Raw genomic sequence first — 11,840 nt, forward strand, 5'->3', positions numbered from 1 at the left:
TCCCATTTTAGGATTATTACGGTCATTTCAGGGTCGCGTGGCCCAATTATTAGTTACATTAATGTTTGGGCTGGGATGCTTTCCAGCAGGGGCCTCAGTGCGGCTGCAGAGTTCATGTGCAGGGCTGGGCTGAAACAGTGAAACGCTCCCCCCCCCCTTGACAAAACGGTCCGGGGGGTGGTGGGCCGGTCCGGACCAAAATGCCAGGGCTGAATTTTGGTCCCAGTCCGGCCCTGCTTAACAGACGACGTCACACTGATAAGAACCAGTATGCGCGCAACCAGTATGCGCGCAATGAAACCCATTCTGTCAGGTCTCGCTAGGACGCGCCTCAACACACAAGAGGGGGTTGGGGTGTGCTGAAACCAGCGCACCCCAAAACAACGGGTTGAGAATTGATGGCGTGAAACAATCACCTGTGCGTCCAGTCTCAATGTTAGTAAACAAATAATTGGTCTACAAGCGACTTTGGAGAAAAACAAGCCCAAAGTCGCTTATAATAAGCATACTTGGCAACACTGAGTGTGTGCGGCGTTTGTCCAATCAACGTCGGAGGAGAGAAGGACCCCGTCACTGGCCGCTACAATGTAACTCTGACCGCATACATTCATTACATTGTAATCATTATGCTCGCTGCAATGATTTGAATGCAACACATACCAGTATTCATACTATTTTTTCCCTCCTTGCTTTTAGTCTAGCTATAGTTGTGCATCTGTTGTGCAGTTAATGTTAGATAATTGACTCATCTGACAGTTCTTTCACAAGGGAGAAGGTCAGACAGATGACCTTTTTGACACATTTTATAAAACACTAGTGCATTGTTTGATCATAACTACTTGAAATCTCATCTGATTCTGTGTAAAATAAAATAAAATAAACTGCAGTACTATTAATGTAAAAGATATATATATAGCCAAATCATTATTGTACCTGAATTTTTCAATATACTTCTTTCAGTCAATGGAAACAATGTGGGTACCAGATTTATAATATAGTAACAGCCCAAATATGTTAATTGTTGATATTATTGGGTTATTACTGCTAAACTTATTCCAAGGTCAGGTTGTATACATGTACGTAGTGTTTAATTTGATGCACCATTAATCAACACTGATGATACATCCCAGGTGTATTCACATGGTTTTTTATTTATAGTTATTCTATTTATAGTGGCTCATAGGAATAGACTACGTGACAACCAGGAACAGTCTGGTGACCACCGGAGACGGTGGACAACCAGAATGACGGCACCCGGGAGCAGTATGGGTTGGCGCCCCAGTCTGCGTCTTCCGTGAAGAAGAAGCCCAACAAATCCACGGTGAGGCCTTTTAGGGCCGCAAGTGGAGCCTGCAGTACCACCACGGCCCAAGACACCATCACGCCGGAGTGAAATGTTCGGAGCGGCGGAGTCTGGTGCCATGCTCAGGTCCTGGACCTGGTGAGATGAAGGAGGGGCCTGGACAGGAGGCCATCCACAGAGCCTATAGTCCCTCCACGTGCCAGAGCCTCCCTCGGTCCCGGCAGAGTAGTTCCGGAGAAGCGGACTTACCGTGGGTACTAGGACGTAAGTCGGGGCTTGATCAACCCCGGCTGGGTCACCTGTGCGAGGGTGTATGTTGCGAGACCCGAAACACCCGTCGACCCCAGGCTACAACACTGTTGATACGTCCCATCCACGTGTTTTTTTATTTATGTTTCAATACACAGCTTGTTAGAAGTTAAGGAACGACCATCAACTCAAGTCACTTTCATAAAATTTTATGAACACATGTTATCAACAGTTCAATGTCAAACATTTCTTTAAAAATAAAGAAAAAGAAATAATGGGCGACTGCATCAGAAGTAAAAAAGAAAATATCTATTTCCTATAATTTAAATAAAAAATATCCCTACCTAGGCTTGACAGGCGGTGAATAAGTAACTACATGAGTACAATGTGGTGCAACATGAATGAATTTGTATATTTTTCTCTACAAACACATTATGAAAAAAGATAATAGAAAATATGCCCCCCGTTGGGCACATCATTAATTACAACTGTTACACATTGGGGCACAAAGAATCATACAATCTCATTTTTTTTCTTCACATTTCAGTCCAAGGCGGTACCTACATAATAGTTTTTTTCCATGAGAGCTGAATGAATTCAAAGAAATCTCAACATAAAAGACATCACATACAATATAAAGGTACAAGTGTACCACAATTTCCACTTTCACATGTAAAATGTGTCAACTATCTTTAAATAGTACAGCTTTTATCCTGTACCAATTGCCAAAAATAGTTTAAGCAATGAGCATCCACTGGTGAAAAATCCAGTCTTAAGGGTTGACCAGAGTCTGAAATAAAATGGCTTCATATAGCGGTCATATGAAAGGTTGTGAAGTGCCGGTTCCACGTGTCTTCATATTTCACTGCCGTCAAAATAATATGACTTACTGTTTGTAAGTACTGATTGAGCTGAGCAATGAGGAACCCCTCCCCATTTCATGGGTGAGGAAGTCCAAATCATCTGCGGCAAGGTGGGCAGCTTTTCTGGAAGACTGATGATGGAGGAACAAATTACGGAAGAAACCAGTTAGTGGGTTTCTGGTTTGTTGGAGGAGGTGAGAGTATGGTGGGCTGATGGGTTAGCTGCAGGGTGGTGGTGATGGTGTCCTCAGATGGAGGCATTATATCAGTGATGGTGCTACGACACCCGGATCATCTGCGCCACCGTCTCATCGGCTGCTGCCTGGGCTGCTTCTTGCTGTTGCTGAGGAAGAGATATTAATATTAATATTTACCACTTGAAACCCTAGCACCCCCTATTCTGTGTGTGTGTGTGGGGGGGGACATTCGCCAGAAATAGCCGATCTACAAGCTCATCTGCTATTTCTGGCGAAGAGATTTTATGTAGAAGGAAACAGGAGCAGACCAAGTACAGAGTGAATTCAGGTCTGTTTTACAAAGTATAGAGGGTTTAAGTGGTTAGAATAGGATATTGAATCTTTGAAAATATTCTTACAAAATGACTTACAGAATACAGTGAATCAGTTACTTTTTTACTATAGTAGATAAATCCATCTTAAATTCCCCCGTCATATGCTAGTCAAACATGTACGTATATCGTTAACCAAGTTTACCTGTGCCAGGGCCAAAGCCATTTCTTCCTTCTCCTTGGGTGAAAAGAAACGTCCACCATCTCCTCGCTTGCGCTGCATGGCGTGACGATGGCGGGACTCATGTAGGTATTTCTGGTTAGAGGGAGGAAGTGGTTAGAGGGACCATGGCCAATTAACTGTTGTGAACACACAGAGTGTGCTCAAGTGAACCATGTTCTCCCAACATCTGCCAACGTTAGTTGGATAATCCCTACAATACACTGGGGGCTTCATCACGAGTCAATACAACAATTAAGTCAAACCAACAACAATCCTATTCAATTTGAGATCTGGAATGAAGTGAAACATTCCCAGTATTCATAGCCATACCGGGTTTGTTGATAAGAAGAATAAGTGCCTCTTACCCTCCTCTCCTTGGGAATCTTGCCCTCTGCCTCCAGCTTGGCACGGGCCTGTCTTCGTTTAAGGATGCGGTGGTACTGCTTGGCATTGACGTACAGAGGCTCTTCCTCCAGCATTTCAGCACCTGGCAGGGGGATACGCTGCATGGCTGGCATAGTGCCACCTCCAGGCACCATCTGATGGTGAAACACATACAAGGCAAAGAATCTGCTTAGAATCTATGGTTTGGAAAAGGTAGTGGAAAACCAATCAGATTGAAAAAGGAGTGCTCCTTTTTCAATCTGACTGGTTTTCCAATCATACTGTGACGTATATAATACTTGTACTGAGGTACAAGTATGTGTGAATACTGATAAATGCAGGTTGTGTGCAGGTACTGTATGTTTCCAAAACACATACAGTACAACCACTATGACTTGAAATACACATAGTAAACTTGAAGCATAATTAAACTTTGGTGGAGAGTTGGGTTATGCAGTTAGTAGTTACTGTACCTTGCCATGATGTAACTCCAAATATTGATGAGATATCTTCTATTGTAGATTATGAATTTATAATACAAAAATAAATACAAATCTCTACATTGACTTACATTGCTCAGTGAAATAGATAGATAGATAAAGTCAGAATTTTAGCACACCAACAAATGTGAACAAAGCTGATTCTGCCAATGTATAAAATGACAAAACCCAGTTAAGCAATTTTTGGGAAATAAAACTTTGTGTTGATTTTACTATTTTAGGCAGAAGCTTCAGCGACCGAATCACCACATTATTGCACGTGTAAGAAACAACAATATTATCATTGTAAATAGACAACAAAACACAGAAACTAGTTTTATACATAAGCTTTGTTAGCGTTCATTTGTGTCCTAAAAGTGAGACCTGTTTCACCGTGCAATGTATGGAGCAACTATTGAAGATCCAAACTCTACCAAAGTGTAATTGTGCTTTAATGTAAACACAAAAACATGTTTGAAATGCTCTGCTTCAAGGTGCACACATTTAAGAACTGATCAAAGACAATAAATATGATTCTAACAAAATGATTCAGGCACGCAGTGACTGCAAAATGTTGTATTTAGCCTGCAGGATTATCAGTATACGGTGCTCATTAGAATTATGATTTCTTTGCAAGCTGGAAAAATAGATGACACCGATTAATTGGTGAAAGGGAGTGTTACTTTGTAAATTGTATTAGTTAATTTTCCTCCACCACACAGCCCAACTAGTGTGCGAAGTCGGTAGGTAGATAGTTAATATAGGATGCTGGGTACCTCTGCAGTGGGTCTTACCATGACCATTCCACCTGTATTGACCATGTTGCCAGAGACTGGCAGGGTTACGGTCACAGTGCCTTGGCCACTGTTGGTGGTGTTGGTATTGTTGCCAGCCTGTACAATCTGGGCACCGGCCAAGCTGGATGCAGGGATGGTGATCATTCCTGTAGAGGGGTTCATCAACAGTATCATATACCCATCACTCAACATATAGACCTTTTGCATAATCAGGACACAAATGGGGAGTTGGTGCATACTAATGGTACAGTGTTCTAAGTTTGGCGTACAGTGGTTTGGTCGCACTGCTGTGTGACCCAAACCATGAAGTCATAGGAAAGGACTTTACCCTGCTGGAGGAGAGTGCCGTCTGCATTGACGGGCTGGTAGACGATGGTCTGTCCATCAGCTGTCTGGGCCACCTGCTGGCCCCCCTGTAAACTGATCTGCTGGCCCTGTACCAAGAGTGTATGGGAGGAACTCAGTTTGGATGCAAAAAATACTACTTCAGTCTTATACTCATTCATGCATTTTATATTGGTGCACTATTCTCCTCTGTGTTGAATCCCCCCCCCCTCCTCTGTGTTGAATCCCACCCCCCCCCTCCTCTTCTGTGGTGAAACATTTTTATAAACCATTTGGGATTTCTCATCAGCATTTTGCAGTTTTCCTCTTTCTCCATTTAGTCATAATTTCCATGTATAATTAAACTAATCCTAAAACCAGTCACAGCTGCCACATTAAGCCCTTTGTTAAGCCCCTTTGCACTTGTTTTTTATCTCACCTCCACAAAGCACTCATTTGTTTTTCTGTCTTTTTAACAATTCCGAAAGTTTCCCTTTACTTGAATAGTATAAAATCGTACTTATACACTATGAGAAACTAAACGGAACACCTGAACCATCTTAAACCGGAGTTGTCATAGTAATGGCTAATTTATACTTAGTTGCACGACCTCGTCGCACGGCAAATAATTATGTAAAGAAAATGCACTTTTTTCATTTGAAAAGTATGTCACATATTGAAAACATCAATATGTCACTGTCGTGCTACTAAGTATAAATAAAGACTGAGTGACCTGTTGATTGAATAGAGTGACCTGGTTCTGTCCCGCAGTGATGGCTGTCTGGGGCTGCTGGATAATGATCTGCTGGGGCTGCCCCTGTTGGCCCTGGAGCTGCAGGGTCTGACCGCCCTGCAACTGGATCTGTCCCCCCTGCAGCAGCTGGATCTATGCAGGCGTAAACACACAAACAATCAATACTAGATGCCTCATGCCAGACAGAAAAACGATAGATAAAGAGAGATTTTCTTGCACACAAGAAAATGCTCCCTTAAAAATTTAAGCACAAGTGTGTGAACTTTACTAAAACAGACACAAATAGTTGACCACTATGGAGTATGGACTATTTCATTTACTCATTAATTCACGCAGCCTCTAGCATTTACTTCTGATATGAGTTTTCCTCAGTACTTCCATGATAGGCCACTGGTTTGTATTTTGTGCATCATCAGAGGAGGTTTGGGTGCAAGAATCCTAGCCAGTCATTCAGAATTTCCCCCCATTTCTCCCCAATCTAGTTGTTATGCCAATTAATTCCTCCCCACACACATTTCTGTGTGTTGTCACTGCTGTTGTATCCTACTGGAGGTGCCCCCACCGGGAAGACGTAGAGCCTTCGTCCTACGACTCCTCCCGCCCAACACTCCCTGCTGACAGGTGCCGCCCCAGCCCGTAGGACTACGTGCTGTGACAAATAGCAACCTTCCCTCCCCCGAACACGGGCCGATTGTGTTCGTATAGACGCTCAACACTTAGACGCCTAAATCACCTTTATCCCCATTCTGTGGCAGATCGTCTCGACCATGTGTACATGCCTAAATGCATCGAGTTCCTGTCATGTGATTGGCTGAAATTTGCATTAAGGAGCAGTTGGACCACTACCTACTACAGTGGCCGGTGGGTATAAAAGTAGCATAAAATTTAAAGTCACATTTGTTGATGTTGATGTTTCGACATGGATCAGTTGTTAAGTCTAAGACGCTGGCACTCGGTAAAATCTATGAAGCAATTATTGTGCATGCTGACAGTGCATCGGGTCCTCTGGTTTTACTTTGTTTAGCTAAGCTTAAGAATGTTGCTGTGGAGTTAACATTTGAACACAGGTGTAAGAGTCACAAGACTGAGTCACTCACTTGTTGAAGTCCCTGGGTTCCAGACATAGGGACCTGCATAATTGTCTGGCCCTGGCCCCCTGACATGGCTTGCACCATGATCGGTTGTCCGGATGATGTGATAAGCTGGCCTCCACTCACTTGGACCATCAGTGGTTGCCCCTGGACCTATAGACAAGGATTTAAACAGTTATTGTAACCCATTAGGCGCTAGTTACCTTAATACAATAGTTATGGCTTAATCTACAACGAGCAAAGGGATGCAATTCAGGACCGGTCCCGAACCCACATCTTGGGTAATAGCATTTGATGAATTGCAACAATTCCTACCGTTTTTTTTTTTGGAATAGGAAATAAACACAACATGCCAAGAGGAGTGATCCCACTGTCATTTTGTAAATAAGACAAAACATGGCATGAGATGAGTCCTAAATGACAGCCCACAATGACTATGTTATACAAGTGAATCTTATGTACAGTAACTATGCAATAATTACTTGTCAAAACATTCACTGTCCAAGTTGATCAACACAAGACCCATGTTTCAAATTAGTTTCAAATAGCTGTGTCCTCATCTCATAGAGCAAGGTCTGAGGTGAGTTCTTACCGACTCACTTTTCAAGAGCAAAAGATAGAGGGGGAAAAAAATTAAAATATGAACAACTCGGGCATACAGTCGTCTATCAACAGCCATGAGTGAGGAGGCGAGAGACCTGAGACATGACACATTGGGCTGAGTCAATTTACATGCAGCTCGGGCAGATACAGGGCATGCTAGGAGAGAGGCTGCATCAAACAGCTCTGACATGGATCATGAACCACAGTGACTTCATGCACACTCAGACTGTGATGCTGTGGGGACACGGTGGCACAGGGCGGAGGTCACACCACTACCTGGAGAGTCTGCACCTGCTGGCCAGAGGCCGTCACCACTGGAGCCTCGGTTTGCAGCTGCACAGCCGTCACTGTGCCTTGCGTCTGCAGACAAGGCATGACAGCTACAGTGTCTGGCTTAGAACTACACAGAAACTACACAGCACTACCAGCAACGTTTATTTGTTCTATAGACCAGCTAGGCTAGCACATGGATATATCCTCGGTATGCCCTACCGGTTTTGTGCTCATGCATCTGTCAGTGTCAACTGTAATTTACTCAAATGCTGTAGTAGCAGACTAACATAGGGATGGGACGATATGAGAATTACATGTCACGATTATTGGGGCAAAAATAATTGCGATTAACGATATTATCCCAATAATCAAAATATGGCCGCTTGTAGATCTGCTGTTTTTGGCGAATACATTTGTGTAGAGTGAAATAAGAGTGTACCAAATGTGCACTTTACAGGTCCGTTTTATCAAGTATAGAGGGTTTAAGTGGTACTGAAGCTGTAGCTCAACAAAAGCGAATTCATCCTAGTGTAGGACAATTTCATGATAAATTAAAATCTCCACGATACGATTATTTAGTGAGTGATTTTTTATCATGATTATGACTAATAACCTTGTTATTCTCACCTGCTGGATCTGTCCATTGGAGGTCTGCACAACTATCTGCTCCCCAGTCGTGGTTGTGGCAGTGGTGTACTGCTCCATATCTAGCTAATGACACAATCCTCTCTTTAGAAGAGAGAAAACAGATGGGGCTGTCAGTAAAACCTTCACATATGACATCTATATATTTAAAAAATAAAAATAATGATAAAATGAAAAGGGCTAGCTTGATGGTTAATCTAACGTGACAAACCAGTGTCAAAACATGAAATGTAGTGATGTCAGTGCAACTCTGAACGTCAGCAACAATGCATGCCTTTGTTGTAAATGGAGGGCTTGGATCAGGATGCACCACATGGGACATATGTGTGTTGTTGTTGTTGTTGTCCTTTCTTTATACTGACTGTATGTGGTGTTCAAATGAATAACTGTCAAGTTGTTTTCTTGGGGGAGCTAACCAGGCTAACATTAGCATGCTAGCTAAATGTAGCTGGGTAATTAATCTAGGTCATGAATGAACACATAAACATAACTGGTGAGTTGACGTTATTTATTCCACCCATCAAATCAGATATTGGTTGTTGTTGTTGTTGTTTGTGGGGTCAGATTTACAGCTCGCTTCATGTAAAACAACAAGCAATCGCCCCTTCTTTGTCTGAGACTCAACACATTTAGCCAGCTATTGCTAACGCTCGTCGCTCACACCGATCATGTTTCCACGCAACAACAGCCTAACGTGGAAAAACAAAACAACAACCTAATGTGTTATTTAGCCCAGGTCGTGACAGTTGGAATCAAACTGCCGTTCGATTTTTGCATTTTGCAGGGTTAGTAATTTGGTTGGTCCGTGACAAACCAATCCGTGCTGACAACTACCAATGGCTTCAATCGGCTCTGCCTTACCGTCTATCCGCTGTCCGGTTCCCCTCTGATTGGCTCCAGTGCGGCTTGCTAAAGTCCAATCACCAAAGTGAGCGGACAAAATGGCGCAAATGAAACAACAGGGACAAGGGAGGAGGCGCGCGCACGACGCGCATGCATGAGACATGAAGGTACACACAAGTGACGCATGCCAGGCTGTCGACTGACCAGGAGATGTCGCCGTTGCCCTCCTTTCTAAGCAGGCGTTGTTTCTACAGTGAGCTTTTAACGACTCTATGGCTTATTATAGCTGCAAGTTGTAAAATGTATTGTTGCGAAACATTATTCGAGGGCTTAACTAAGTATCTAAAAATGAACCCATTTGTTTATGTAATCAAATCAAGCAATCTCTGAATTGAGTACAAAGAAACAAGCCAATGGCTTTCTTGTTTTTGTTGTTTTAAATTCCTATTAGCTGACCTTGTATTGAACTGCACAGCACTTTCATGTGTTTTTTCCTGCAAACTTCTAATAAAGTATTCAATCAATCAATCACTCAAGCTTGAACATCTCTAGTGCACTGGTTCTCAAACTTTTTCATGTCAAGGACCCCCAAAATCATAGGAATTTGGCCGCAGACCCCCATCTCAAATATGTTGTGCCAGGGAGATTTTTCTGACTTCTTCAAAAATAGCAGATGTACCAAGCTAGCAGTGCAGCACGAAGTGACCTTGTAGATCTGCCATTTTTAATAGGCAACGTATATATGGATAATGGGGTTAAAATGATTGTGATGCTGTATTAACACATTTTGCTGGGGACCCCCTGGAACCCCCTCAACTGCCTCAAGGACCCCTGGGGGTCCATGCCTGGACCCCCCCTTTGAGAACCACTGCTCTAGTGAGCGCCTCCAGTCCAGTAGGGGTCGCAGTCGCAGCACAGCAAATTTGTGCTGTACAATTGTGCTACACAAGCAGGAAGTTTTGAGCGGAAGTGTGTGTACATAGCTACATGATGTCAGTGTCCAACGAGTTTACTTCAGGACATGCTTGTGACGTATATTTTATAGCTATTTACTTGGATAGTAGATCTGAACATTTGATCCAGTAACATGGCCCTGACTGTCCGGCTGCTGTCCCTGGTCTCACGGCTCGCTGCTCCATCAGGAACGGCCGCGTTGTCAGCATGGAGCTGTCGTTTTAAAAGCCGGGATGATGCTAGAGCTACAGTCTGGGGGGAGCAGAGCCATTCACACTCACACAGGGCCTCAGACAGAAGACCAGGACGGCGACAAGACATGTTTGAAGAAGAAGCTGATTTGGAAGATGTAGATGATAAGCTGCAGGAATTAATTGAGTGAGAATAATTTATAACCACTCATCATTATGCACGTTATTTCTTTTATGAAATAACGATACATTTTGTTCTATATCATGGCATGATGTGACATGTTGTTGTTGGTCTTTGATTCTTTCGATGTATTTCAGTGAGGAGAGGAAGCGGCAGAATACTGTTAAATACCATAAGATTAGGAGGCAAATGACGCCCTCAGGAGCCCCGGAGAGGAAGCTGAGCTGGGTTTCTATGGAACAAATCAGGTAAGGACCACTGTGAGGGACCGTAGTAAACCAAGCTTTTTATTCAACCCAGTGTCTTACATAAGAACTCAACATGTTTGTAATGTTCTCCATCCCTCAGATATCTCAAGCAAGAGCAACCAGAGGAGTGGACAGTGGAGCGTCTGGCTGAGGGCTTCTCTGTCACCGCTGATGTCGTCCTAAGGGTTCTCAGGAGCAAGTTTACCCCTGTACCTGAAAGAAAAGCCAAGCAGGATGCAAAAGTGATGGCAAGACTCAGTCAGCAGGCCCTACCTCCAGGAAGAGGACAAGGACAGGACAGACCACAGCTGCCTAGTCTCAGCACGTTGGCTCTGTTGCCTGCAGAGAATTCTGCAAGTGCGTTGGTAACTCTGACATCCAAACAACAAGGCTCAAGGGCTCTAGCTGTCAGCCCAGGTGGTCGTCCTGACTCCCTCGCCACGCTGCCCACTCAGCTCTCAGTGTCACTAACAGTTCCCAGCCAACCTGCCCCAGTGATGTCCAGCTCAAATGCGAAAGACGGTGTTGCCAAGGACGGTGCTTTTGAGGACAGTGAGGAAGAGGAGGGCTGGGATGGGGAGGTGTTTTTAGAGGAAGAAATTGAGGAACTTATGCTAACAGCAAAGCATTCTCCCGTGGCGCGAATTGGAAATGAGTTCTTTGACAATGACGGCAATTTTCTGTATAGAATTTGAGAACTTCCTGCATATAATTGTTGGTTAACTGTGAGCTTACAGTTTGCCTTATTACATTTTTTTGTGTACAAAAAAAAGGAGCACTCACTGACGCAGTTACATGTTTTATATTGTTGCCTATAATTGTCACATGTTATTTGGTCAAATAAAATATTTAAACTCATTCACTATCAGGTGGTTCACTTAATGGGGTTCAATATTGTGAACGAAGGCAGTGGATTGCTGTTTAACC

At 43.4% G+C, this 11,840-nt stretch overlaps 2 protein-coding genes across 3 annotated transcripts; one reads left to right on the top strand and one right to left on the bottom strand.

Annotated features, from left to right (window-relative positions):
- Positions 1 to 1,745: 1,745 nt before the first annotated feature.
- On the bottom strand, positions 1,746 to 9,470 carry nfyal (nuclear transcription factor Y, alpha, like). 2 transcript variants are annotated; one of them, XM_080444479.1, is made up of 9 exons: positions 9,358 to 9,470; positions 8,479 to 8,580; positions 6,982 to 7,128; positions 5,885 to 6,016; positions 5,135 to 5,240; positions 4,804 to 4,952; positions 3,512 to 3,685; positions 3,129 to 3,239; positions 1,746 to 2,758 (listed from the first exon to the last, which is right to left on the bottom strand). In XM_080444479.1, exons 2-9 carry the CDS (start codon positions 8,554 to 8,556, stop codon positions 2,693 to 2,695), a joined length of 963 nt encoding a protein of 320 aa, XP_080300605.1. In that variant the 5' UTR covers positions 8,557 to 8,580; positions 9,358 to 9,470; the 3' UTR covers positions 1,746 to 2,692. The 2 variants fall into 2 exon arrangements, with proteins under 2 accessions (XP_080300605.1, XP_080300604.1); XM_080444478.1 differs by having other exon boundaries at positions 5,864 to 6,016.
- An 857-nt stretch (positions 9,471 to 10,327) lies between these two features.
- ngrn (neugrin, neurite outgrowth associated) lies at positions 10,328 to 11,775 on the top strand. The gene is made up of 3 exons (XM_080445886.1): positions 10,328 to 10,671; positions 10,803 to 10,913; positions 11,014 to 11,775. Exons 1-3 carry the CDS (start codon positions 10,427 to 10,429, stop codon positions 11,606 to 11,608), a joined length of 951 nt encoding a protein of 316 aa, XP_080302012.1. The 5' UTR covers positions 10,328 to 10,426; the 3' UTR covers positions 11,609 to 11,775.
- Positions 11,776 to 11,840: the final 65 nt, after the last annotated feature.

This window comes from Gymnoscopelus braueri (genome assembly GCF_963280865.1).
Source record: "Gymnoscopelus braueri genome assembly, chromosome: 12".
Taxonomy (NCBI): domain Eukaryota; kingdom Metazoa; phylum Chordata; class Actinopteri; order Myctophiformes; family Myctophidae; genus Gymnoscopelus; species Gymnoscopelus braueri.